Source organism: Electrophorus electricus, chromosome 11 (genome assembly GCF_041902795.1).
Source record: "Electrophorus electricus isolate QZ-2024a chromosome 11, ASM4190279v1, whole genome shotgun sequence".
Taxonomy (NCBI): domain Eukaryota; kingdom Metazoa; phylum Chordata; class Actinopteri; order Gymnotiformes; family Gymnotidae; genus Electrophorus; species Electrophorus electricus.
This window is the reverse complement of record NC_137507.1, coordinates 10529183-10556951: the sequence shown is the minus strand read 5'-3', so window position 1 is coordinate 10556951 and position 27769 is coordinate 10529183. Positions and strand designations below refer to the sequence as shown.

General features: G+C 40.8%; 2 protein-coding genes and 1 pseudogene across 2 annotated transcripts in view; all 3 read right to left on the bottom strand.

Moving 5' to 3' along the window:
- Positions 1–65: 65 nt before the first annotated feature.
- On the bottom strand, positions 66–21216 carry LOC145659869 (antigen WC1.1-like). Its single transcript, XM_081723261.1, has 19 exons — positions 21152–21216; positions 18805–19119; positions 18222–18536; positions 17781–18113; positions 17106–17435; positions 15448–15753; positions 15195–15266; positions 14593–14907; positions 14346–14405; positions 14099–14245; positions 13876–13983; positions 13351–13413; positions 2404–2466; positions 1866–1935; positions 1706–1770; positions 1316–1378; positions 1150–1212; positions 817–879; positions 66–181 (listed from the first exon to the last, which is right to left on the bottom strand). Exons 1-19 carry the CDS (start codon positions 21207–21209, stop codon positions 66–68), a joined length of 2925 nt encoding a protein of 974 aa, XP_081579387.1. The 5' UTR covers positions 21210–21216.
- Positions 3547–12628, bottom strand: LOC145659806 (scavenger receptor cysteine-rich type 1 protein M130-like; annotated as a pseudogene).
- A 1366-nt stretch (positions 21217–22582) lies between the features above and the next one.
- Positions 22583–27769, bottom strand: part of LOC145659831 (stabilin-2-like) — a 30668-nt gene continuing 25481 nt past the window's right edge. Inside the window, 12 exon segments of the mRNA XM_081723145.1 lie at positions 22583–22925; positions 23033–23140; positions 23301–23549; positions 23711–23860; positions 23952–24071; positions 24367–24473; positions 24836–25004; positions 25096–25229; positions 26666–26804; positions 26925–27115; positions 27368–27475; positions 27581–27685. Of these exon segments, the coding sequence (XP_081579271.1) occupies positions 22866–22925; positions 23033–23140; positions 23301–23549; positions 23711–23860; positions 23952–24071; positions 24367–24473; positions 24836–25004; positions 25096–25229; positions 26666–26804; positions 26925–27115; positions 27368–27475; positions 27581–27685 (1640 nt within the window). The 3' untranslated portion in view covers positions 22583–22865.

The window sequence follows — 27769 nt, the reverse complement described above, 5'->3', positions numbered from 1 at the left end:
GATTCCAGCTGAAAGCTGAAATAAACAATGTATAAAATGTTACATATTGTGAAAAATGCTAGTAATCATTTTTTTAGTTTGAAGAAGTTCAAATGTAATTTCCTGAGGAAAGGCACTTGGTGTGGTCTCTTGGTCATGTGATTCATCTCTTTCTGAGGCTCCTCCTTCATGTCCTCATAGTCTGTAAAAAGAGTACATTCAAATTTTTCTTTCTAAAATCTTAAAATAGCTTAAAATATTTTATTTTTGTATTATGCACATATTAAATCAGCTTGTAAAATGTTAATGAGTGAGTAAAACAGAAATTGCCTCAGTGTTTATCTAATCACCACTACAGTGCTAAGAAATTCTATGATTTCCAAGAAATATAATATATGAAGATGTACAAATGCTGTGCCTTAAATAAAATATCTTAAGAATAAAATGTAGCCTATTATCATTTATGACAACCAGCTCTGTTTAGTTTTAAGCCTTTGCATGATTCAAGGTACCAGACACATAATTTGTAGATCACACTTAGACAGACGCAGCATTTGTAGGACAGTTAGACAGATGTAGATGGCACTGAACTCCAGTACTGTCTCAGTCATCTCCACTTGTATAAATATGGGTGCACTTGTTATATAAGTGAAGGGAGACTGTAGTTGATATATAAATAGGAGCCCTCTGTCATGCATCAACATTATTACATTTCCATCTCATGTCATCACTAATGTGACCATGTTTTCACTGTGCTGCCTGTGTTCTTGATTTGACACACTGACTCCACCATACAGGTGGAATGTAGTGGAGGACACAACAAGGGAAGCCGCTCACCATTTACACCTCCTACGTCCTGTCCAGCAGTGATGATGTCATCACTGTTCTCTGGTGTGTCCACTACACCAACAGGCAAAGATCAATTATGATGTTAAAATATAATGAATATATATATATATACAGCATTACAGTTTCTACATTTTAAAAAAATACTTACTTTCTGTAACATTTGGGTTTGTTCCAGCATCATTACAGTCTTCTGGTGTGGCCACTATACCAACAGGAGAAGACATATGATACTGATATCAATAAAATGTGTGTTACATTACAACCTATTGTTCTGATTTAGTGCTTCCATTTGACATAAATGGCCTCGTATTAAAATCTTACTTGCTGTAATGTTTGGGTTTAGTCCAGTGGTAATAACGTCATCATAGTTCTCTGTCATCTCCTCTGTTATAGAGGAGATATAGAGGAAAATACCAGTACATTAGCATTTATTTCATTAACTGCTTTCATGTATGAGGCTACAATGTTGTAACATTACAAGTCATACCTCTCACAACAGCAGCGTTCTGATCATCAGTAATGACATCATCATAATTCTCAGATACGTCCTCTACACCAAAACACAGATGTACCGACAAACAGATTTTACTGAGCTGGCGGCTCTTAAAGCAGAGAAAAGCTCCAAAAAAGTAGCACAGGCATCATTCATTTACAGATCATTTAATGATTCTCTTTTCTTTTTTATTGATTTATTTGTTTGGTTATTTATTAATTTTTATTTTATTTGTGATCTCAGATGTTTTTAATGATGACTGAATATAAAATTGCTCCCCATACAAATTCATACTTGTATTCACACCAAACAAATGAACAGTTATGGGTTTTTAGTAAGAATGTTTGTTCTGTCTGACAGACAATCCCCAATACAGAACCACACCTGCTACAATATCAGGGCTGGGTGCAGCAGTGATGACATCATCGTAGTTCTCTGGTATGTCCTCTCTTTCTATGTCACCTAAGTTCTTTAAAACAGTCCAGCCATCTTTTCATAGTTTGGTTTAAGGAAGTAGAATCACATGAGCAGTTAATAAAGGAACTCACTTATGAGGTCACCGGTGGTGGTGACATCATCGTAATACTCAGCCTGGTCCACAGTCACAGACCTTTCTGGAAAAAGATGATAACTTTGTTTTTTACACAACTTAAAACAAACTACTGTAATGAGAATGATGTACAAACAGTCATTCTCTGATAGGTCTTTTGTAAACTACTGCATGTGACTCTGGTTAGAATATGGGGGAAGCACTTCTGCAAAACATCTTCTGATCTACAGATGAATAAAATGTTTAACCAGTGCAGTAAATCAGACTCTGACACAAAGAAGCTCTCATTCATCTAACAAAGAGGAACACACACTACCAGATAGACTCATATGAGACAAAGTGGAAATCTAAAAGAACAAAAATATTTCATGCTAGGTAAAATTTTACATTTTCTGTAACCATTCATCACAGAATATTATAAATAAGGTTCAGCTAGGTGAGTTTTAATAATACATTATTTTATTGCTTATCCATCATTGTATTATTTCTAAATGGGATCCAATTTGACACACACATGCAGTGGCCCTGTTACCTGAGACAAACGCCTGATCCACATCCTCATATCCTGAATGCTGGGATTCAGAAAGGACACTTCCTCTTAGAGGAGAGCAGAACAGTCATGTGACAGGTACAGAACACCAAATCAACCCCAAACTGACTCATGTGATCATAATCAACTGGGCTGGTTACAGGAAGATGGAAATAATAACACTGCAGCCAGTAGAGGGCAGCCTAAGACCCCACACCAGAAGACACACACACACACACACACACACACACACGTACTTAAGGAGGACTTGAAGAGGAGGGGGCCATGCCGTTACATTATATAATTTTCTTATTATTTGCGCAGCATAACAAATGACAAAGAATTTTGGAAATTAAATATTGTTTTGATCACTGGGTATGGATTCAGATGTGTTTGGTTATTAGATTATTTGGAAGAAACTTCTCAATTATAATATAAATATAATTCAGTAAGCCTCATTTAGAAGACTCCACAAACATCACCCACCCCTTCGGGTGGAGACACGGGTTCTTTTATCAAGTTCAAGTTCAAGTTTGGTTTATTCGTCACATACATAGTCATACACAGTATAACTCGCAGTGAAATGGTGGAGAGTGCTCTGTCCAAACTGAGGAAAAGAAAACATGGGTGCATAGAGAAATATAGATATTCTCTATATGTGAAATATATATATGCAAGATAAATATATATTCTATGTATGTACAAAATATATTTTATTGATGTATCTGCGGTCGATCTGCTCATAGACTGCCTCAGGCAGAGTCTTACGCCTCCTCTTAGAGATCACTGGGTGGAGACAGACAGAAACATGGTGTCACTTCAGTGTAACAGAAGACAGACAGACTCAAGGACTAATGATGTTCAGAGAATGTCCAGAAACTGGACTGTAGATGATGTGTGAATGTGTCCCACCTCTCCTGAGCACTCTGTTCTGGTAAACCAGCCCAGAGAGAAGCACTAAGGCCAGGAAGAGCAGCACTGCCAGTACCAGCAGGACCACTGTAGGGGTTGTGCACGGAACAGCTGCTGATGCAGTTTGTAGAGGACTGGATGTCTTCTGAACATCTGGAAAGAAAAATACACACCAACAACTGAAGAACAAGCAATAATGTTTCCACAGTCACTTATGAAAATGACCAAGAGACAGAGCGAACCTGTAAAGGTGGAGGTGCTTGTGGTTGTTCTGGGTGCAGTTGTAGGAGACACATAAGGGTCTGTCAATATAAAAGCAGAACCCAGAACCCAGACATTCAAAATACATGTTCATGTTCTCCAAGAAGATGAGCAGAATTTAAGCACTAACCGATTTAACTCTCATTAGCCAAAATGACAATGAAAATAACCTTTTGCAGATTAACAACGGGAGAAAAGACTTTTGCATGGAACTTGAAACACCAGAATCAAGCAAAATCCTCTGACCTGCACAGGTGACTCCAGCATCCTCTATGTGGGAGCAGTCAGTGTGTTTCTTCAGAGAATAACTGCAGTCCCACAGGTGAATCTCATCCCCTCTACACTTCACTCTATTCAGCCAGATCACCCCTTCACCAGCACCAAAGGCAGCACTCCCATCAGCCCTCAGTGCCTTCCCACAGCCCAGCTGTCTGCAGACCACCTCAGCATCCCTGATGTCCCACTGATCATCACAGATGGAGCCTCCAACAGCGTTATGGTAAACTTCCAGCCTCCCAGAGCAGCTTCTCTCTGCTCCCCTCAGCCTGAGAGGCATGTGATCTACATCACACACACACACACACACACACACACACACACACACACACACACACACACACACACACACAAATGAATAGGCATGGCAACAGTAATTAATGGCCTAATCATGCCAAAAACACATTGACTTTATAGTCAATTTATTTCCTTACTTGAGCACTGTCTCTGGTAGGAAGATGAGGAGCACTTCAGATGACTTCGCTGCACCTGAATATTTTCCTTTTCTGCAGTTGTGATAAGGTACTTCATTAATCATTGAGCTGTTATACTTAAAGCTTTGAATTTCCAGTGGTATTCAGTGTTGTTGCCATTTCAGCCAGTTTAATATTTTCTGGGCAAAGACATCAGTTCATTTCAAATCAATGAAAGGTTGTCCCTACCTGTGCAGGTAATGCGAGCCACACGCGAACTGCATGTTTCTTTCCCCCAGGAGGAAGATGGGCAGTGCCACAGAGTGGAGTCATGTTTCCTGCATTTCAGATCATCCAGCCAGTCAGGAGATGATTCCACTCTTGGTTTGTCACTATTCTCACTGCCAGATGTTCCGTAATTCAGCTCTTGACAGATTAAAGTTGCTATTTCTTCATCTAGTCTATTTTCACACACATTTCCCCAGGTTCTGTTGTAGAACACTTCCAGATTTCCTTCACAGCCCTCTGTAAGTCTGATCTCTTTAAACTCTGAGGGCAGAAGGAGAGTTTATGAAAAGATTAAATAACACTTGTTTAAACTTAGTGTTTTGTATGTTATAGGAATTGCTAATGTAATTCAATTTTAAATATTTTCTGTTATCACAAGAAGCTATACAAGCGTTAATGCTTGTATAAACTAGTGCACATGCTGAATAACTGTTAACTACAAAGGGTGGAAACGCATCAATAACCGCAGCAGTCAGAACACTTTACCTGAACACACCACTCCTACATCCTCTTAATGTCCACACTCATCTTCTCCACAGAGTTGATACCTGCAGTTCCACATGGAAATCTCGTTCCCCTCACACTGCACCTTATTCAGCCATATGGGCCCAGTTCCAGGACCAAACCAGGCTGGTATGTGGGCACTGAGGGCCACTCCACACTGCAGCTGCCTGCACACCACCTGGGCTTCCTCAATGTCCCATGAGTCATCACACACTGTCCCCCAAGAGCCACTGAGGAAAACCTCCAGCCTTCCTGCACAATCTCCCGCAGAACCAACCAGTCTGATGGAGCTGTGGCCTGAGTTAAACACCTAAACACACACACACACACGCACACACACACACACGCACACACGCACACACGCACACAAAGAGACACATGGAATTGTTTTTACCAAAATAATGATTCAGGTTCTTATTTTTGATACTAAGTGATAAATGTCATAAATCCTCACACAACAGGGATACATTTTAGAGCGTATTAGGTACCCATGTTTTGGGTTAATGTAACACATACCAGAGCAGGTGATTGACAGCTGTTCCCTGGAGCTGCAGGAGAGGTTGAGCAGTTTTGCACTGCTGCAGCTCCCCAGATGAGCTTCACTCCCAGAACAATTGAAACCCGTCATACACATGTGGCTGTGTTGTTCAGGGCTGGATGGAGAGGAGCTGGAGAAGTTCAACACAGAACCACAACCCAGCTGTCTGCAGATCACTGAGGCCTCAGACACACTCCAGGAATCCAGGAGAACTCTCCTCCAGTCCTGACTGAAGTAAACCTCAACCTGCCCCTCACACTCCCTCCCTCCAGACAACCTCACTCGCCCCTCATGAAAGGCCTGAGAGGAGCCTGAATGGGAATATAATTAAATCTGAAAATTAAAACGGTTTTTATTTTAGCATGCAAAATATATTTAATGTTTTAAAACTTCAGTAATGTGGTGTACATGAGTGGAAGAGCTCACCATTGCAGATGACTCCAGCATCCTGTTTATGAGAACATGCTGTTCGACTCCATGATGAGATGGGACATTCTGACAGGTGTGTCTCGTTCCCATGACAATCAAACACATCAGCCCTAACGCGGCCATTTCCCTCCCCAAACCAGTCCGCCCCCAACACAGCCACAGCACTGCCACACTTCAGCTGCCCACAGAGGACACAAATATGAAAAAATAGCATATAATGCTATAAATAGTATATATACACAAATGTAAACACTAGCTCCAAAATACCAGTTATTGACTGGTATTTTTATTGATTATCTGTGTGATTAGATATTACTGTGTGTACACAAACCAGGGAGAAATGGTGGCATCTCCCATTAGCACTGAGAATGTGAAGGAGTGAAGGTCTGAAAGAGGGTTGAAGACGTTCAGTGTTGCTCTCTGTCCTGATGAAGGGGACTGAAGGGGCTCCTGAGCTCTACCAGTGTAAAGTGCAGTGGGGGAGGGAGGGAGGAGCTCAGGAACTGAGTGCAGTTTCTCCTCCTCCTCCTCCTCCTCCTCTCTGTCACAGCCTGTGGAGAGTCCAGGCTTCACCCCACTACACACTCCACTTTCTACACCAGCTTATCCAGCCTGTTCAGACTGGTGATCACTACTGTCTCAACTAACTCTGATTCATGACAGAGTTGAGTCACATTTATAGTTTCTAATATAGCAATTTGTTAATCTAAATTTATTTCTATAGCAATTTTCAGCAGTAGTGAGTGAGACTGTGGACATCAGAAGAATTAAAGTCAGACAGCTGTCCATCTCCCTCTGCCCTGCACACACTCTGTTCAACTCAGCAGGAAACACAAGCTTCACCTCCACCACCCCAGAGAGACTGAAGGAACTGTGTCCCCTCAGCCCCCTATAGAGAACGAGACAGAGAGAGAGAGAGAGAGAGAGAGAGAGAGAGAGAGAGAGAGAGAGCTCCTCACAGCTGCCAATCACACTCACTGTTACCTTATTAGACAGAGAAGGGCAAATCTTCAAAGATCCTTCAGTGACAAATCAGAGGATGCATGTTTGACTTACTCCATATATATCAAAAGAACGTCAGCGCGGATGAACAGAACTCCACCTCCCATCTATAGAGGCGTCTGATTGAGGAGAGTGTGGTGAGAAAGTCACCAGCATACAGGAGACTGATTTCAGAGAGAGGAAGCACTCAGTGTAGATTCAGCTTTAATGCCACCTGCACAGAGCTGATCTAAACACTGATTAATAACTGCCAAAGGAAAACAATCAAGTCTATTTTTAGGTTAGAATAAAATACAAAAAAAAATACTATATTATCACTCAGATTAAACTAGTGTTCAGAATAATCTAAAATAAATCCAATACTTGTTGAAATGAAAATTATTTTAAAAGCCTTGTCTGAGAAACACAAGACTTTGTTTTTAATTACCTGGTCACACAGAAAGTATAAAGTATAAAGAAATTATGATTGTGGAAGAGAAAAATAGAAAATTGTAATTTTTATCACAATTTAAAATGTGTAATTAATTTACCAGTTATGTAAACTGTTCAACACTTAATCCTAACCAATCCATTACAAAAAGCATGGTGAATTTTCATATTTAGTGCACAAGATGGCAGTAAAGGATTATACATTCTGCAACTGTGACTTACATGTCACTCAACAGCTGATGTCATTGCTGATGTCTTGACTTCTGCGTTCTCCCATGCAACTGGAAATATAAAAGAGAAACTTTTTTAATGTATCTTCACTTTAACATATAACACAGAATAATAACTATCAAGAAAGTCAATAAAATAAAAATTAATAATAATAATCTAGTTATCAATAACATGAAAATTAGGGGAAGCAGCATGTAATGGGTTTTATTCTCAGGTGATGTGCAATATTTTTTCATTACTTCAATGCAATAATAACAACAACAACAATAAAAACCTTACATTTTAGAAATATAAATTGTAAAATCCTGTCTATGACAGTTATGTGGAAGGAAAAAAAGCAGTGTAATGAATGAACAGTTTAATTTTTATGGCACTTGGCTTATATAATCCTTATCATGAATGACTGGAGGCCTTGCAAAAAGCAGCAACAATCAAACTTCTGTTAATATCAGAAGTTCCTGGAGTAAAATCTTAGAATAAAATGGTAAAAATCTTTTTTCCCCTTAACATGCCTGCATGCTGAGAAAAGGTATAGAGAAAAAGAGCTGTTATGGTCGCAGAGAGGGAGCGAGGTGTGAGTGCAGTTGAGAAGAGTTTTTATTCTCCACTGCAAGAAAGACAAAAAGAAACAGTGTCGTGCTGGGTACATATGTACTTGTAGTCAGGGAGAAATTAATCAAATGGTTCAATCAGGGATAATTAAATCAAATCTCTAAGACCCCTGAGGGAGGACAAGGTCTTCCTCTGAACCTCACGGCTGGTGATGCCACAGTCATGCTCTGAGAAGCTGCTCTGTAACAAAAGCTGAAGAACTCGAACCCAAAGCCAACCTCTGATCATGGGACCAGCTCTCTGGATTAGCAGCCAGAGTACCAATTTAACCATCCTAAGTGACGGTCTCCATCACACCATTCTCCCCTTTGGATAGTGACAGTCTCTGTTGCAATGCCTTCACCTCTGGGGAGTGCCTCTGCACATGACACTGTCCATGTGTCCCTCTGCACACAACTGCCCTTTCCATCAGGGCCACACCCGTGACCTTCATCAGGGGTCCTCACACTGGGCTTGACCATCCCTTTACAGCAGGTGTGGGTTCATCAACCTGGAGCACACTCCCAATGGCCTCACTGCCATCCCACGTACAAAAGCTGAAGGCAACCACCCTAACCAGGACTGAAAGGAAGTAAACATGAGCCCTGACCACTGGATCAAATGGCCAGCTCGCTGGAATAGCAGCCAGAGCACCCGATTAACATTCCTAAGTGACAGTATCTATCACATGCTCCAAATATTAATTCCTCACTAATAAAATTTCAAGTAAAGAATCAAAATTGAAAAATCTAATTTTCCTAAGGGGCCTGGTGTAAACCTGGGCCTTGTCAAGTTACTCACATGATGGCTCTCAGATAAGGTCATTGCAAGAGGAAGACCTAGACATTTCCAAAGTGGTGGCCATCCAGACATGCCAGTAGTTGCTTCAGCCCCTTCTCCCTCATACATGGATGTGAAGCACAGGTTCCTGCAGATGTGCTTGCGCCCTCCCAAATCCTGAAGACTGCAGGCTTTGAGTCTCATGCACAGTTTGTGTCGTCTCTTGTAGAGTAGCTAGAGACGGCATTCACTGCTGCCAGAGTGAACATGGCCAAGGCTCAGGAGAAACAGAAGCTGTTTCATGGCGTGAGTATTCAGCATTGTGTGCCTGTGAGTAGATGACTTGGTGTGGCTCAATAAGCCCACAGAGAGCCGTATGGTGCTGGGACCTCACTGGAGAAGCCCCTATCAGGTGCTGATTTCTGGTGGAAAAGTGGGATTGACATACTGCATTGTCATACCCCTGGACCTAGGTGAACAGTCCCAAGTGGTTCACCACTTAGACTACAATCATATACCTTACCTCTGCCATCTTAGTGTGGGACTCCCTAATTTATACTTCTCCAGTGGATCGGAACAGTATTCCCAAATACATACTGTGCCATGCATGGAAACAGCTTACAGAGGATACATAAGTTCTTATTTTAGCATTTCAAACCCCTAAGCATAGTGGTCTGTGAGACACCTAGAATAATGTAAAAATGTTTGGACTCCACAGAAGCAGCCAAAGTTTTTCCACTGATGTAAGATACCCATACCAGTATATTGCTCACTTGCTGCATTGCATTACATTGGTCAGTCATAATGAAACACAGAGCAAGGCAAGACAGGATGCAAACACAAGAAGAGCAAGCTTTATTTAGGACAAATCCAAACTTATTATCCATGCAACAGTTAATGGTTGAGTAACCGGAAGAGAGGGAAACAAAACCAGAAAACAACTACACAAAGCATAAAAAAAACATGATAAACTATGGAAACACAGAATTCATGCTGGGAATTTACAATTACCAACAAACTAAGTCAGGAAGACACAGGATATAAATATATAACTAGACTGGGGAAGATGAAACACAGGTTCAGACAAGGAAGGGTGGGTGGTAAAAACTGGGGACCAAAACAAGAACAAACAAAACTTTTTCATAATGGTGCTGTATGTCAGAAAGGGTAAGTTCCTCATTCAAAGCACTGTCCACTCTGTTTCTCTCTCTTAAAAGCTGAAATCATGTTACACTAAAACTGCCTATTAATCATGAAATATTTTAAGAGTTGCTCATATATAAATTAGGCTACACAGCACTTACCTATACCAGTAATTACATACCAGAAATAAAGCAGAATGATCATTTTTGCCACCCACCAACTGACAATATTTATTATTATTTTAACTTTCAAACTTGAACATTTTAAATATATAAACAAAACTAACTATAAATGAAAAGGGATCATTTTACAGAAAACATCAGTGGATTATTTATTAATTGCTCTTTAGTTTGGTCATTAACTTGCTTGTTAAAAAACATGTTGAGAATTGAATCATTCAAAATGCTTTCAAGGTGTTGTACATTTATCTGATGCTTTTATCCAAAGCAGCTCCCAAATATGACTAAGTATAATTTGAACAATTGATGATTAATGGGACTTGCTCAGGGGTCCAACAGTGGCAGCTTGGCAGTGGTGGTGCTTAATCAAGTACCCTAACCACTGAGATGTGTCCATAAATGTTTGATTATATAACAACAATGAAAGAACATTGTGAAAGGAAGTTTAGTGACTAGGAGATTTTTTACCCACAAGCTGTTCATACACTTTTTGAGATGTGGGTATCTGAAAAATAGCCAATTTCAAACCATTCATGTTCACATCATATTTGATTTGTGAAAAGATTAAAAAAAATGTTATTTAAACACAAAATTTTCTGAATTCAAAGAAATTCAAATGTTTTCTGAAGTTTTCAGAAAAGGTTTCCATCTTCCTGCAGCTTCTGTATCCTGTACTCATGATCTGTAAAAAGTGCAAAATTAAACATTTTGCTGCTTGAAATATATTGTTTATCTTGTTTTAATACACATTGGAGCAGCTTCTATAAACAGCTCCAAGAAAGGTAAGATAGGCACTTGTTATGTCCATAAAGATAGAGTTCAGCTCATGTTACTCACTAAATGAAAAAATTAATGAACAAATTCTCGTTTTATTTGACACACTGACTCCACCCTCCCCACTCACATACAAGTGGAATGTAGTAGAGAACACAACAAGGGAAGCCACTCACCATTTACACCTCCTACATCCTGTCCAGCATTGATGACGTCATCACTGTTCTCTGGTGTGTCCACTACACCAACAGGCAAAGATCAGTTATGTCAAAACATAATAAAACCCATATATTAACAGCCTAATTTCACTTTAAAATAAATGTTCTACAATGAAAACATACTTACTCACTAAAATGCTTTCATTTTTTTCACAAATTCCTACCTGCTATAATGTTGAGGTTTAGTCCAGTGCTAATAACATCATCATAGTTCTCTGTCATCTCCTCTGTCAAAAGGTGGAAGTAGATACAATTGCATTAGCATGTACTTCAACACTGATTGATTTTTTAAATATTTGAGGTTACAATTTTAAAAGTCACACCTGTCACAACAGCAGAGTCCTGATCAGCAGTAATGACATCATCATAATTCTCAGCTACGTCCTCTACACCAGGGCCATGCAGAGACTCTGAAAGGGGCAGGTGCACCAAGTTAACAAGGTGCACAAGTATCAAGATATTCAAAGACCAGCTACACCATCACCTGCTGATCAAACTGCAGCTCTTTTTAATCAGGCTTATAACAGCTGCACTGCATTTCACTGCTTCTGTCCTTAGCTTTTTTAGTTTAAGAATTATAAATATTTAAAATATTGAACAATGAAAGACAATCGGGTGCTAATAAGCAGCAAAGTCAACTATGAAAGACAATCAGGTTTTGAATAAAAGAGTTGCAAAGCTAGACAACATGATGCGACAGAATGGAAAGCATGTTATTGCTAAACACATCCATGTCCAAACTAGCAAACAATCAAAGACAGAGATCTTTGACACAATGAGCCAACATGAATGCCATTTAAATTCTGAATTTTTAATTTTGTTAAACAAAACTCATCTCCGCTTTTCTAATTGTATCACACATGTAGGGCCAATAAATTGTGGCTGCAACATGGCATATCACGTGATGTAACCACACAGATAACCAAGGTATTTTAGGCTATTTATAGTTGCATTATTATTCATTGAAACATCTTCTCTCCAACACCAATCAAACAAATAAATAAACCTATTTAAAAAAAGTGTAAAATTACTCTTTTGAACAGAACGTTTTGATGATATCAGAATATAAAAATGCTCCCTATACATATTTATACTTGTAAGTATCCCAAACCACTGAACAGATATGTTTTTGTAATGAGAATATTTAATGTTTTTTTCTGACTGGCTGGGGCTGGGCTGTTGGCTAGGCCATCTTCAGCCACCAGAGGGAAGCATAGAGACGCCTCACAGTAATCAGAGGCAATCAGCCACACCTGTCATCCAGCCCACAGCCTCACTCCTCCCTGGTGCTCAGTTTTTGTTCAGAGTTCTGGTGAGTGATAAAGCCTGTAATCCAGGTAGAGATGTCAAGGGCTGTCTGCTGATTCCTATTTCCTTCTTGCTCAAGTTATCCTTCCTTGGTTGGGAAAGCTATTTTGAGCAGTTTAAGTTTTACTTTTTCTCTCCCTGTTTGAATATGTCAGCTCCTTCTCCTCACATCCTTAGCTGTTTAGGTTCTTCATGCACTCTTGCTGGTGTGCTGGTAGCATCCTGGCTTGGTCAACATGAGAGTGGTTGTTTGGTAGCTGGTTCACTGTATTCAGGAATGAGGGTTCAGGTTGTATCAACCCATCAAACTAACAGAAAATCTTCAATATGGAGACACACCTGCTACAATACCAGCATTTTATCCAGCAGTGGTGACATCATCATAGTTTTCTTGTGTGCCATCTCTTACCATATCAATTAACTTTAATTTTTGGCTCAATTTAAATAATTTAAACTATTCTTGTCATTTGCAACTTTGTATTTAATGTATAACAACTGAGAATTAATTTTTTTTTCCTAAATGTGCAAAATAAAGAAAGTGCCAGCAACACCATTGTTATGGGTTTGATTCCCAAGGACGCACATACTGATAAATGTGGTAAGGTTCCTCTGGTTAAGAGGGTCAGGTAAATAAGGGATTACTGTGTTAAGAGGTAAATGAGTTTGACTGTTACCTGAGAGAAGCTCCTGATCCACATCCTCATATCCTGAATGCTGGGCTTCAGAAAGGACACTTCCTGTTAGAGGAGCGCAGAACAGTCATATGACAGGTACAGAACACCAAATCAACCACAAACCTCTGACTTAGGTGGCTCATAGTCAACTGGATTGATTTCAGGAAGACAGAAATAATATGCAATGCAGCAAGTAAATCAGACACCACACTAACACACAAAACACATGCAAACACACAAACTCCCTCTATGTCATTATATAGTACTCATTACAATTAGCACAATGTCTAAATTCATTCAAAGGTTTTTTATCTTTAATACAGATGTATCAACAGGAAAGGCATTTGGAAAATATCCAACATTATATCAATCACAGAGCGTGCATTGAGGTGTTCTGCATTTGACCATTTAATATTTTCCAAATGCCTTTCCTGTTGATACATGTGTATTAAAGATCTAAAAATCTCAAAATCTCAAAAATATAATTCACCAAGCTTCATGTTAAACACTACACATCCTACTCACCCCTTTGAGCAGAGTTATTGGTTCTTTTAATGATGAGTCTGTGGTTGATCTCCTCATAGACTGCATTAGATAGAACATTGAACCTGGGGGTGTAACGACTAAAGAGCACTGGGTGGAGACAGACACAAACATGGTGTCACATCAGAGTAACAGAAGACAGACAGATTGAAGGACTAACGATGTTCAGAGGCTAGACTGTAGATGACTTGTGAATGTGTCCCACCTCTACTGAGCACTCTGTTCTGGTAAACCAGCCCAGAGAGAAGCACTAAGACCAGGAAGAGCAGCACTCCCAGGAGAACCACTGAAAGGAGGGACAGAGCAGCTGCTGGTAGAGTTTGTGGGCAACTGGCTGTTGTCCTCTGACCAACTGCACAAAGAAATAAACAATAAAACTTTGTAGAACATGGAATGATATGTTCAGAAACATTTAGATAAACAAAAAACCAAGACAAAACAAACTAGTGAACCTGTGGTGCTGGAGTTTCTGGTGGTTGTTCTGGAGCTAGTGGTGGGGGGCAAAGGTTGCTCTGTAAATAGAGAAGCACAACATTTAGACATACACAAAACACATGTACACACTCTTCCAGATTTTTGGCAGTGCCGTGTTCACACTCTCACTAGCAATTAACAGCAATTCTGAATCACATGGAAATTAATTCTGGGGGGAAAAAAAATTACAATCAGAAATCCTAGACTCCCCCATGTACTTCTGACCTGCACAGGTGACTCCAGCATCCTCTTTGTGGGAGCAGTCAGTGTGATTCTTCAGTGAATAACTGCAGTCCCACAGGTGAATCTCATCCCCTCTACACTTCACTCTATTCAGCCAGATCACCCCTTCACCAGCACCAAAGGCAGCACTCCCATCAGCCCTCAGTGCCTTCCCACAGCCCAGCTGTCTGCAGACCACCTCAGCATCACTGATGTCCCACTGATCATCACAGATGGAGCCCCACGCAGCGTTATGATAAATCTCCAGCCTCCCAGAGCAGCTTCCCTCTGGTCCACTCAGCCTGAGAGGCAGGTGATCTACCTCACACACACACACACACACACACACACACACACACACACACACACACACACACACACCCAAAAAAAACATGAGAAGGAAAAGTCATACTGAGAACTCTAGCTACGGAAATCATAACAGATCAGTAATCCATATAATAAGTGATGGATTTGTACTGTCATTTGAACATGTCTGATTCAGAGACTATTACTGATCATGGTGAGGAGAGGACTGACACATGTAGCATTTGTGAATAATGCTCTCCTGAGTCAAATGTGGACCTTCTTTGTGTGTGAGTCCTTACTGGAGCACTGGCTCTGGGAGGAAGAGGAGGAGCATTTCACATGACTTTGCTGCACATGATCATTTCTCTCTCCTGTGTGTAGAGCAAGACAGAGATTGAACTTCCAAGAGCATCCAGTACTGTAGCCATGTTAGTCAGATATATTTCGTAATCTACATAGCATTGAATGGATAGAGAACAAATCTACACAGTTTGCTCATCAGTATGGAAAAGTATATAAAACTAGTACAAACTGGAATGACAATCTGCCTACCTGAACAGGTAATGTGAGCCACCTCAATGTGATTATCACATTCATTCTGTCCCCAGGGTTCAGATGGGCAGTGCCACAGAGTGGAGTCATGCTTCCTACATTTCACCTGATCCAGCCAGTTAGGAGATGATTCAACTCTTGCTTTGGATGGGGACTCACTGCCTGTTCTTCCACAGTTCAGCTCTCGACAGACCAAACTTACTGTTTTTTCATTCATCCCATTCACACACACATTCCCCCAGGTTCCATTATAGAAAAATTCCAGATTCCCTTCACACCCCTCACTGAGTCTCATTTCTTTGAATTCTGGTAAAAGTAGAGAAAGATGAAAACTATTAAATGAATTAATGAACACTTTATTGTCATCATATTTAGTACTGTACTCTCAACATGAACCAGATTAACTATTAGCAATAATTAATTAAAAAAAACTATTAGCAATATTTCATTCAGTTAAAAATGTAATCTCTTCCAAACTCACGTGGCTAACACTTTCAGTCAGAGCTAGATCCTTTCAGTATCTCTGTTATTAGGACCTTGCAATAGAACTTGGCCTATGTGAGTATTTAATTGCCACCCAGAAGACAAGATATTGCATACGTCAAGGGTAGCTATGTAGTAACAATGTAATAACATAATAACTGTGTAACAAAGCAGTTATAATTATACAGTATATTATACAATATAATTATACAGTTATAATCATTGTGATTATTTGATCTGCCCATGATCATTTGACACACACTTTCTCACATGTTGGCCAATCATGTGTTTTAGTTTCAACATATAAAATGTGAATTTGGTGTGTATGTGTCTGTAAGGCTCAAGCAGTTAAATGATGTTCAAGAGTGAGTTTCCTTGTTTATAGTGAAGAGTTTGGCATTATATTCCACAGCTCAGTTACTTTGATGCCTGATTTCAGTCTGTTCAGTCCATCTTAGCACTGCTCTGCATTCAGTCCAAACAGTTGATATGTCTTATTCATTGCATCATTATTTCTTTCATTATATTAATTTTCTCTCATATTTGTCAAGACAATCAATTTAGAACTATTTAAAGTACATCTAAACATTGTCACAGATGGACCACCTGTTCTTCACGCAGTAAACTAAATGGTGATTCAGGTATTTCCTAGGGAACCCCAAATGATCTACCTTTGTATTCCCTACACACTAATCATGTGATGTGGGTCATGTGGACTGTATTTGATTATATCCCTTCATTCAGAATGCACAGCAACATCATCATGTAGAAAATAATCTTTTTGTTTCTCTTGACATCTGGGCAATGAGACAGTTCCTTTGTTGCTAATGTGGATAAACTACAGAAAAGCCACTTAAACTTATTTGTATGTGCCAGTATACCATGTTCATTAGGAAAGTTGTAGGTTATAGGTTAAGTTGTAGCCTAAGTTCATTGTTACAGTGTTATTAGGCTTACTTCAGTGGAACAAAAATATTTAAACCATTATTCGAATATTTTATATAAAATTAAAACACAAAATACTTTATGATTGTGACAGACCTAAATTCATTACTATTCTTCTTCTTCTTATTATTATTATTATTATTATTCTTATTATTACTGTACACTTTAGTGTATACTATACACTTTGAAGCTCAATCAGATACATCAGTCTAAAAGTTAGCACACTTTACCTGAACACACCACTCCTACATCCTCTTGATGTCCACACTCATGTTCTCCACAGAGCTGATACCTACAGTTCCACATGGACGTCTCGCTCCCGTCACACTGCACCTCATTCAGCCATATGGGTCCAGTTGCAGGACCAAACCAGGCTGGTACGTGGGCACTGAGGGCCACTCCACACTGCAGCTGCCTGCACACCACCTGGGCATCCTCAATATCCCATGAGTCATCACACACAGTTCCCCATGAGCCGTTGAGGAAAACCTCCAGCCTTCCTGCACAGTCTCCCCCAGAACCAACCAGTCTGAGGGAGCTGTGGGCTGAGTTAAACACACCTAAACACACACACACACACAAACACACTGTGTATACATATGCAATCACATCTTAAGTGTACAAGATAGTTCAGACAGGTGAACCTCTCTGCTTTTGTTAATACTTGGAATTGTTTTACCAAAATCATGAAGTTATTATTTTTGCTGCTGTGAAATAAAAATCATAAATCATCACATAATTCGGGTGTAGTTTAATGTAGATTAGGTGTCCATGTTATTATGTTATCAATTATTAGTAATATTAAAATTGTAAACCACTTTTTTAGGGTAATGTAGTGCATATTAGGTACCTCTGTTAATAATATTGTTAACAATTAGCTATTTTTAGGTTAATGTAACAATTACCAGAGCAGGTGATTGACAGCTGTTCCCTGGAGCTGCAGGAGAGGTTGAGCAGTTTTGCACTGCTGCAGTTCCCCAGATGAGCTTCACTCCCAGAACAATTGAAACCCATCACACACATGTGGCTGTGTTGTTCAGGGCTGAATGGAGAGGAGCTGGAGAAGTTCAACACAGAACCACAACCCAGCTGTCTGCAGATCACTGAGGCCTCAGACACACTCCAGGAATCCAGGAGAACTCTCCTCCAGTCCTGACTGAAGTAAACCTCAACCTGCCCCTCACACTCCCTCCCTCCAGACAACCGCACTCGCCCCTCATGAAAGGCCTGAGAGGAACCTGAATGGGAATATAATTAAACATGTAAATGAGTAAGCTATTTATTTTTTAATGAAAACTATGTTTTTGTACATCAATAATGTGGTGTACATGAGTGGAGGAGCTCACCACTGCAGATGACTCCAGCATCCTGTTTATGAGAACATGCTGTTCGACTCCATGATGAGATGGGACATTCTGACAGGTGTGTCTCATTCCCATGACAATCAAACATATCAGCCCAGATGTGGCCACTCCCCTCCCCAAACCAGTCCGCCCCCAACACAATCACAGCACTCCCACACTTCAGCTGTTCACAGAAGACACTGGCAGCTCTGTTATCCCAGCTATCACCACAAACTGAGCCCCAGTCATTTAGGTACTGGAGCTCCACTCGACCAGAACAGGAGTCCCAGCCGTTAACCAGACGTGCCGCTGTGTATCCTGAACAAACAACTGTCATCTTAGTGCAACAGCATTCAATTCATATTTATTGTCATTATACATGCATGCAAATACTGATATCTTAGTGTGACAGCATTCAGTTGTAAATGATTCACACACACACACACACACACACACACACACATTATATATATATATATATATATATATATATATATATATATATAAAATATACATATATATATATAAATAAAGGGACAGTATTAACCATATTACATATGTAAAGATGTAAATAATTATACTTAACCTGAACATGTTAGTCCAACATCATTATCATGGGAACAGTTGTATCTGAGTGAAGATATTGTTGGACAGGAGTAAATCTCAGATTCGTTGCCTCTACACTGAAACTCCCCTGTCCACACCGGGCCCTCCCCTCTGCCAAAAGCAGCTGCTCCCAGCACCTCCACAGGACACCCACAGCCCAGCTCTCTACACACAACCTCTGCATCCTGCTGGTCAAAGTCATCATCACACACTGTGGTCCAGGCCTCTCCATGAAGCACCTCCACTCTCCCAGAGCACAGGTGAGGACCGTCAGTAAGTCTAGACTTCCTGTGAGCTGTGCAATTAAATTATTTTAATTATTATACTGAACAGAGCACACAAGTGTTATACTTTAAAAATCATTTTAGGTAATAATAATATTAGATTTATTTTTTAGAATTAATATACAGTCCATCTCTTAATACACAGCACTTTCACCCTGCTAGTTGTCACGGAGCGCTCGCCTCCCGCGAGTCACGTGGTTTGGCCCACCACGTACAGTGGGAGGGCTGTTTTGTTTGTAACCACACTTGCACACACCTGCACCTCATTTGTCTAAATGTATATAAACCTGTGGCAAAGTGTGCAGAGTGTTGGTCATTGTTGACATAGCGTGTTAATGTTCTTTTCCTCATTGTTAAAACGTTTGCATGTTCATCGTGTTTGTTTAATGTCTATTGTTTCATGTTTATGTTTATCATTTGTAATACAAGTGCCGTTGTCGTTTATGTACATTAGATGAAAAGACCAGTTTTTGCCCTTCATTGACTGTACAAGTAATGAACAGTGTGAACAACTTGAGTGAGTAACTTAGAACTGTACTTCAGGAGGCACAGGTGACATACTGGCAATAAAACTATCGCAGACTAGGGATGGAGCAATATATTATTTTAGTAATCTAGTATTCTATCAATTACTTCATCAATTAATCGAGAAATCATACAAGAAATAATTTTGCTTAATTAAAAACATTTTTATTGCTTACATTACATGCAGTATTTGTCAAAACTAAACCTACTTTAGTGTATTTAAGTGCCATATTACATTCTGGATTTTGAATAAAACATTTTCTGAAATGCAAAAACAAATAAGTAAATAAAAAATATTTAAAATTATTTTAAGAGGCGCCCTTTTTGTTTTTCACGGGTTTTTTTTTTTCTTCAAGATTTGGTGTCGTTTGTGAGCGAAAGAGTCGTTGGTGTAGCAATGCTAAGTGACGGTTGATATTAATGGCAAACACAAAATATTTTGTTTTACACACATGAAAAATAGAAACCGCATAAGACGAAGTAATTTTCCATTTGCTACTTTCCCTAACCTTTACATGCGCTCAGTGGGCCTCTAGATTTGTGTGAAAGCAGAAATAGTTTTTGAAAACAGTAACTAGATTTCTCAGAACACAAGTTTATTACTTCCCCAGGGCACAAAAGGTGATTCCCTGATGGCGTATTTGTTCATTCACACAGTTCAGTCATTCACTCGAAGTACAACTCTATGTAACGTAACTTGCTGCAGTCCTTTTATTATAATGCCGACTACATAGATCCAAAAATGTAAAATTCGAAGCCTCTGCCAAAAAATCGCTCGGGTACAATTCAACAGTATCAACTTTGCCAGCGAACCTTCCGTAAAATAACACCCGAATCCCGCCCGATCACCCTGCTGCGTGAACCTCTCCTGTCTCTGCAGTGACAACCCAAGCGTGATGGCAGTGCTGGGACTGGCTAGACTCCATGTCTGCTTTTAATTAAACATAACCATCTGTCAGCAGTAGAAGTAATACAATATTACCTTGCTTTATTACTGTTTTGATATTCGGACATATTTTTGTTGTTAGCGAGTCTAGTATTTTGTATCAATGATTTTTAGTAATCGACTTAGTTTCTCGAGGAATCGTTTTAGCCCTATTGCAGACCCCAATGTTATTACATTTAAGTGTATACAAGAAGAAATGGTGGCATCTCCCATTAGCACTGAGAATGTGAAGGAGTGAAGGTCTGAAAGAGGGTTGAAGACGTTCAGTGTTGCTCTCTGTCCTGATGAAGGGGACTGAAGGAGTTCCTGAGCTCTACCAGTGTACTGTGCAGTGGGGGAGGGAGGGAGGAGCTCAGGAACTGAATGCAGTTTCTCCTCCTCCTCCTCCTCTCTGTCACAGCCTGTGGAGAGTCCAGGCTTCACCCCACTACACACTCCACTTTCTACACCAGCTTATCCAGCCTGTTCAGACTGGTGATCACTACTGTCTCAACTAACTGATTCATTAAAGAGTTGAGTCACATTTATAGTATCTGATATGGTAATCGATTTAAACGTTATTGTGTACTTACCAGCAGTAGTGAGTGAGACTGTGGACATCAGAAGAATTAAAGTCAGACAGCTGTCCATCTCCCTCTGCCCTGCACACACTGTTCAACTCAGCAGGAAACACAAGCTTCACCTCCAGTACCCCAGAGAGACTGAAGGAACTGTGTCCCCTCAGCCCTCTATAGAGAGAGAGAGAGAGAGAGAGAGAGAGAGAGCTCCTCACAGCTGCCAATCACAATCACTGTTACCTTATTAGACAGAGAAGGGGAAATCATCAAACATTCTACAGTGACAAATCAGAGGATGCATGTTTGACTTACTCCATATATATCAAAAGAACGTCAGCGCGGATGAACAGAACTCCACCTCCCGTCTCTAGAAGCATCTGAGTGAGGAGACTGTGGTGAGAAAGTCACCAGCATGCAGGAGACTGATTTCAGAGAGAGGAAGCACTCAGTGTAGATTCAGCTTTAATGTCACCTGCACAGAGCTGATCTAAACACTGATTAATACTGTAACTGACAGACAAACACACAGCTAATTTTGGTAAGGATACGGATTTAGAAAGACACTGGTTTATCACTCAAAGCACTAGTTTATCACTCGAAATAAACTAAATTGAATAGTATAAACATTCAAATTATATTTTAATAGCCTAAAGTGAGAAAGATGACGCTTGGTTTTCAGTTATTTGAAAGGAAGCATTTAATAATGAAATTATGACTGCAAAATAGAAAAACAGCAAATAATTTAATAAAGACTTTACATAAAGAATATATGTTTTATTACAATTCAATTTAAAAGTTTTAAAAACCTTTATATAGATAATGATAAGATGTCACAAAATCATTTTCCTGTATAACTGTAATACATATTGCATCCACAAGATGGGAGAAGAGGATTATGAATTTTATAATCACGGCGGTGAAACAGATATTTTATTCTACTGACAGAAAAAAGTGAGAAATTCGCCCTCACTAAAAACACATAAGAAATGCTGTATTCTTCAATGGTCAGTTTTTTAAAGTAAACCAAGAGAGAAAGAGAATAAGTGATAATGGCACAGAAAGTATTATTGTATTCTAAAAGGATTTTGAATACTCTTTCAAAATGCATCAAAGACTAAATACACACTTTTTTCTATCAGATAAGACTTGTATTTATAACCCTTTTATAACCCCGTCCAGAGTATCTGAAACGTGCACCATTCTGTCTTGTTCCCAAATCACAGACTGTGTGCAGTGTTGGATTCTGTACCAGGCTACACATATGAGAAGACAGTGGCAGAAGGGCTAGGGGGACATTATAGCCTCGACTTTTGTCTCAAGTTATCCAGCTGATTAGAAATTTGTTTTCAGTGAAATATCCCTTAGAGTTTATGAATCACAACTGATACAAATGCTTTTGTTTGTTTATTTGTGCATGTAGTGGTAACATGAAAATAAACTTGTTATACCAAAGGAATAATCAAGGCCAACAAACATGTAAACATTCAACCACACAACACATGCACACAGAGACGTAAACAGTTGTACACACATAATCAAAAAAGTACTTCCCATTTTACTGGGTCATCAATGTCCAGTTCATTTCAGTTCAGCATTATGCAACTGCTGTTCAATCTTTGTTCTTTTTTTCTTCGGCCCTCTTATGGTACTGCAGCACTTGAGTGTCCTGCTGCTCTACAGCAGTTCAGGCTCTGAGCTGTACGGAGAGTGAGTGAGATCCCAAATCTCTTCAGCTATCCTGCAGAAGATCATAAGCGCCACTGACAACCACCTGCTCCTCGTCATCCTTCTGAACACAGTCCAGTGTTAGAACCGGGCAGCACAAAGTTTTGTTCTGTTTCAGTCTGTAACTGTAATTATGCATAACTAATCTGTAACTGTAATTCTTTTGCTTACCTCATCTGCTGGGAGGTGGGGGTCAGTGGGGGCAGGTGTGGACTCATACGTGGGGTTGGAGATGTATGGGGCTGATCCAGAAGGGCTGCTGTCTTCATTCTCATCTTCCTGAAAGCCAAACACACATACTTGCATACTGCATATACACACTATAACAGTCTAATTCATTTTCCTTTTATTAATTCTTTCTTCACATGTTTGGATACATTTTTCTGTTTGCATATTAAAAACATGTTGCTATCTTGTGACACACCGTGTCCACACTAACCTTGAAGTAGTGGAACTGGAAAGGCTTGGATTGCTGGGTGTAGAAATGGTAGGCCACAAATGCTCCAGCCACGATAAGGATGATGAGTAACAGAACACCGATGCCCATCCCTGCCTTGTGGGCGGGGTGGAGGGAAGGGGCCGAAGGGGGTGGAGCTTTCAGTGGTCCATGCAGCACATGGATGATCCCATTGGATGCAAAAATGTCGGATTCGATAATGTAACGGTCATTGACATATCCAGAGGAAGCCTGGAGGCAGAAAGGATCTGTTAAACTTTGTTGGTAATTATTTGCATCCACTAACACAGTTTTCAGGAGACATTGTGCATGCCTGATTTAGACTTGAAGTAAATGTAATTGCTTAGAACATCCACTAGCTATAATGCAGCTTAAATGAGGTAAATGTTTACCAGTGTCTGGGGGCTCTGCAGGCTAGGAACCCCTTTCACACTGAGTGTATGTCCCAGATGTGTTCGAACATGGCTGACGTTAATGAGAGCTTGCAGCACCAGAGCTCTCCCATCCAGCAGGTGGTGCTCTAAATCCCTGTAGGACAGTGTCTATTCCAGAGAGAGGGGGAGTGTGAAACACCTTTAATCTTGACTCATGAAGAATGCAGACATCTGTGTGGTATGGAGAGGACCAAGCTACCTCGTTCTCATAGAGACCGTCATTATCAGGCACAAACAGGGTGGACTGGGTGGTTATGTTGCTGAGACGCCTCACAAACTCTTGACCTGATGCTGAAGTTCTGGAGCAATTCAAGATTTGCTGGGGATGGGAACAATTTATGAGACCAGTCAGTGTCAGTTACTGGGGAACATCAGAGGCAATTCTGGTGGCAAGAGTCTGATATGAGTGCATCTGATATCAGTGCATCAATGTACACAGCATAGAATGCTAGTCCTTAAGAACTACTCTGATAAAACCAGAAGTAATATGTTCTGGTAACAACAAACTGGCTGTAATGCAGTTTACTCAGGAGTGTTTTCTTTAATACTCCAGGGATTCTGTTTGGAAAGTGCAGAACATGTTTTTCATGCAGCTTGTAAGCTGTTATACTCACTGACAGAAAGTTGGAAAAGTTGGACTTGGAGGAGAGAACCTGTAGCAGGTTTCCAGTGCAAGTATATCCATCACCAATGTAGCCCATCTTACACTCACATTTCACATCTGGTAAAACAATAATATTAACAAATAAGTGCACAAACACACACACACACACACACACACACACACACACACACACACACACACACACACACACACACACACACACACACACACACACACACACACACACACACACACACACACTATATTTAACAGCATGGATTGTTGTATTAAATGCAAACTTGAGGCTCAGTATAGTTTGGCTTGAAGTTGGAATTAAGGTTTAAGGTTGGTGTTATAGTTAAATATGGGGATTATGGTTTGAGGCTGAGGTTATGGTTTGAGTTAGGAGTCATAGTTGAACTATGGGGTTTAACATGTTTTATGTTTGTCATACGCCGTCATAACCTGCATGGTCTTACCCTTTGGCCGGTAGCAGAACGTGTCCCAGGTCCTGCTCAGGTCAGTTTGTTTGCCGTAGTCCACGATGCCCACATGACCAAAGCCACATTTGAGGTGGGAATAGCTCATGGGGTAGGCCACGCGCTCCTGCTCGAGCCACCCGGCAGAACACAGACTGTACCCAGCTTGCTTGGCCCACAGATAGGACGTCAAACATACCGCACAGCCATCTCTATCTCTTGCTCAGATGCTCAGTGTGCCTACTTGCATCTACACCCACCTGCTGAGCATAGGACAGTTGTGTGTATGTAGCAATAGTGCCTCCCTCCTGATTGCAGGCCTCCTGGGCCTGTGTGCAGTTGAGTTTGTACACTCCCATTGGAGAACGGTAGTGGAAGACCCCAACGGTCTTATCTGAGGTAAAGCAGATAAAGTGTAGATTACACATTTAGCCTCAACCCTACAATTTCACCCTGATGGCCAAGAAATAAACAGTTATCCATACAGTTACTTATATTTCACTCAAATAGAGAAACAATGTGAGAACTTTCATTCTTGCAGGGTTTCCCTAGTACAAAACAAAGAAAGTTGATATTCTGAACAAACAGTATTACAGACAGTATTTTATTACAAAACAAATATGGCAGACAATGACTGGGAAACCGGGAGAGGAGTGACTGGGAGGAATGTTCTGCCCAGTCTGAAGCAAGAGGTTGGATGTTATTTGACTTCTGTACTATCCATGATTGGTGTACAACAAAGACAAAGTCTGAACACAAGCCTGCTCATAAGTGTACATATTATCAGAGCACCTTGGGCCAAAGGTCAGTGATTAACTTTGTGGTTGTGTCATCTGACTTGAGGCCATGTTTTGAACATTCATGTGGAGAGAGGTGCGCAGCTGTCAATAGATCACAATCTGGTGCTGAGTTGGATCAGATGGCAGGGAACATTCTTGGTCAGACCTACTAGCCACAAACATATAGTGAGGGTCTGCTTGGAAACACCTTCCCAAATGATTTGAAGAGAGCTTCTTGTACTTTCTGGAGTAATTGGGGACCCTGAGTATGGGTGGACCCTGTTCAAAATCTCCATTGTGGAAGCAGGTTCATTGTGGCTAAATCTTTTTCAGTGCCTGGTATAGTGTCAACCCAAAAACCCGGTTGTGGACTTTAACAGTGAGGGATACCATTAAGCAGAAAAGGAGGCAAGTTGAAGGACATGGTGATCTCCTGGGAAAGAGTGGCACACTCCCTCTGGGTGAGAACCTGACCCCAAGTGGAGGAGTTTAAGTAACTCAGGTCACAAGTGATGGCAAGAGGAATTGTGATATCAACCATAGGATAAGTTCAGCAATTTCTGTAATATGGTCACTGTGGCAGACTGTAGCTGTGAAGACGGAGCTGAGCTATAAATTCAAGTTCTCAATTTACTATTTCCCAACCATAATCTGCTCATGAACTTTGGAGGAGCGTAAAGCAGAGCCGCTGTTAAGAGCAGCCAGTTGAAGTGGTTCAGGCATCTGATAAGGATGCCATGTGGTCACATCCTGCCGTCGGTATACCAGACATGGCCAACAGGCAGGAGGACTATGGGTAGACCGAGGACATTCTGGAGGGACTACATCTCCAAGCTGGCCTGGGGAAGCCTGGGGATTCCCCAGGAGAAGCTGGAAGAAGAAACCAGACACCTGGGCTTCTTTGCACATCCTACTACTCCTGTGACCATGAAATGGACTACGTATAGAACAGGATTACAGAAAAGGTGTACAGTGCTACTGTCCAATCACTTCCCAAATCTACTGTATATTAGAACATTCCAGTTACACAGAGAGAGGCTGAAACCCTCACCCTGGTAGTGCAGGTCAGTGCACTGAGCATCAGAGTGACACTGGCCGTTATCCTGCATGCAGCGATTCACTGGAAGCACCTTCAGCTCACACTCCAGACCATCACCAATGTAGTTAGGCTTACACTCACATTTCTTATTCTGGGGTTTTACACACACACACACACACACACACACACACACACACACACACACACACAATATCAAAAATATACAGTTCATTATGCAGGTGTAGGTGTAGAGGAAGAGAAGCCTGCTCACTGCTCCAGTCATTGTACAGATGGCATGCTCGTGACAGCCTCCGTTATCATCCGTAACACAGGGGTCCACTGGCGAGCAGACATGGCCGTCTCCAGAGTAGTCCGTCAAGCAGGTGCAGTTCACCTTGTCCTTCTGGGAGCATTGGGCGTTCTTCGAGCAGCCTCCATTCCAGAACCCGCACAGGTCAGCCACTGGAGGTAGGGGAGAGAGATTGGAGAATGGTTTCAAGTGAGCCATCATCTCCACTGGTCCGATATGTCTGTTGAAAGAGAGGTCAAGCTTTTCTTGATCGCATCTCATTTCCTATACAGACCAAAGACTAAGGGAGCTCAAGCCACTACTTCTGTCTGTCAGGTTGTTCCTTTCTGGAGAAGTAGTTGTATTGAAGGAGTGGTTATAGGAGGACGAGAGCTGAGGCCAGACTGGAGAAATACAGTGTTTACCTGTGCAGGTGAACCCGTCTCCCTCGTAAAATGGTTTACAAACACAGGAGTTGTTCTTGGAACACACCGCCTTTGCATGGCAAGCAGGGACGCACACAGGGCTGTCGGCTATGGCATCAGAAAGGCAGCGAGGGTTGCAGCACAGATACAAGGAACATTCACATCCCCCATGCTGTACAAACAATGTGGAGATGTGGTGGGTGTGTGCCGTACCCAGCTTGTGTTCACACTGTGGACCAGTCCAGCCCTCATCACAGAAGCAGGAACCTGTGCCGTCTGGACTCTCATCACATGATCCATGTTCAGAACAGTTACAGGCTGTGGGGACAGAAGTGAGGGGGAGAAAAAACATTCAATAGAATTTCCACTTCCTCCACTCCACCTGAAAAAGCTTTTCATGGA

What these genes read in the sequence shown, in the direction of transcription:
- LOC145659869 (XM_081723261.1), bottom strand. Translation starts at nt 21,209, where the DNA reads ATGGACAGCTGTCTGACTTTAATTCTTCTGATGTCCACAGTCTCACTC. An exon ending in GAACAGAGTGCTCAGTAGAG is followed by an intron (nt 13,984 to 14,098) that starts GTGGGACACATT and finishes GTCTCCACCCAG; the next exon opens with TGCTCTTTAGTCGTTACACC. An exon ending in GGACGTAGGAGGTGTAAATG is followed by an intron (nt 182 to 816) that starts GTGAGCGGCTTC and finishes CTCTTTTTACAG; the next exon opens with ACTATGAGGACATGAAGGAG.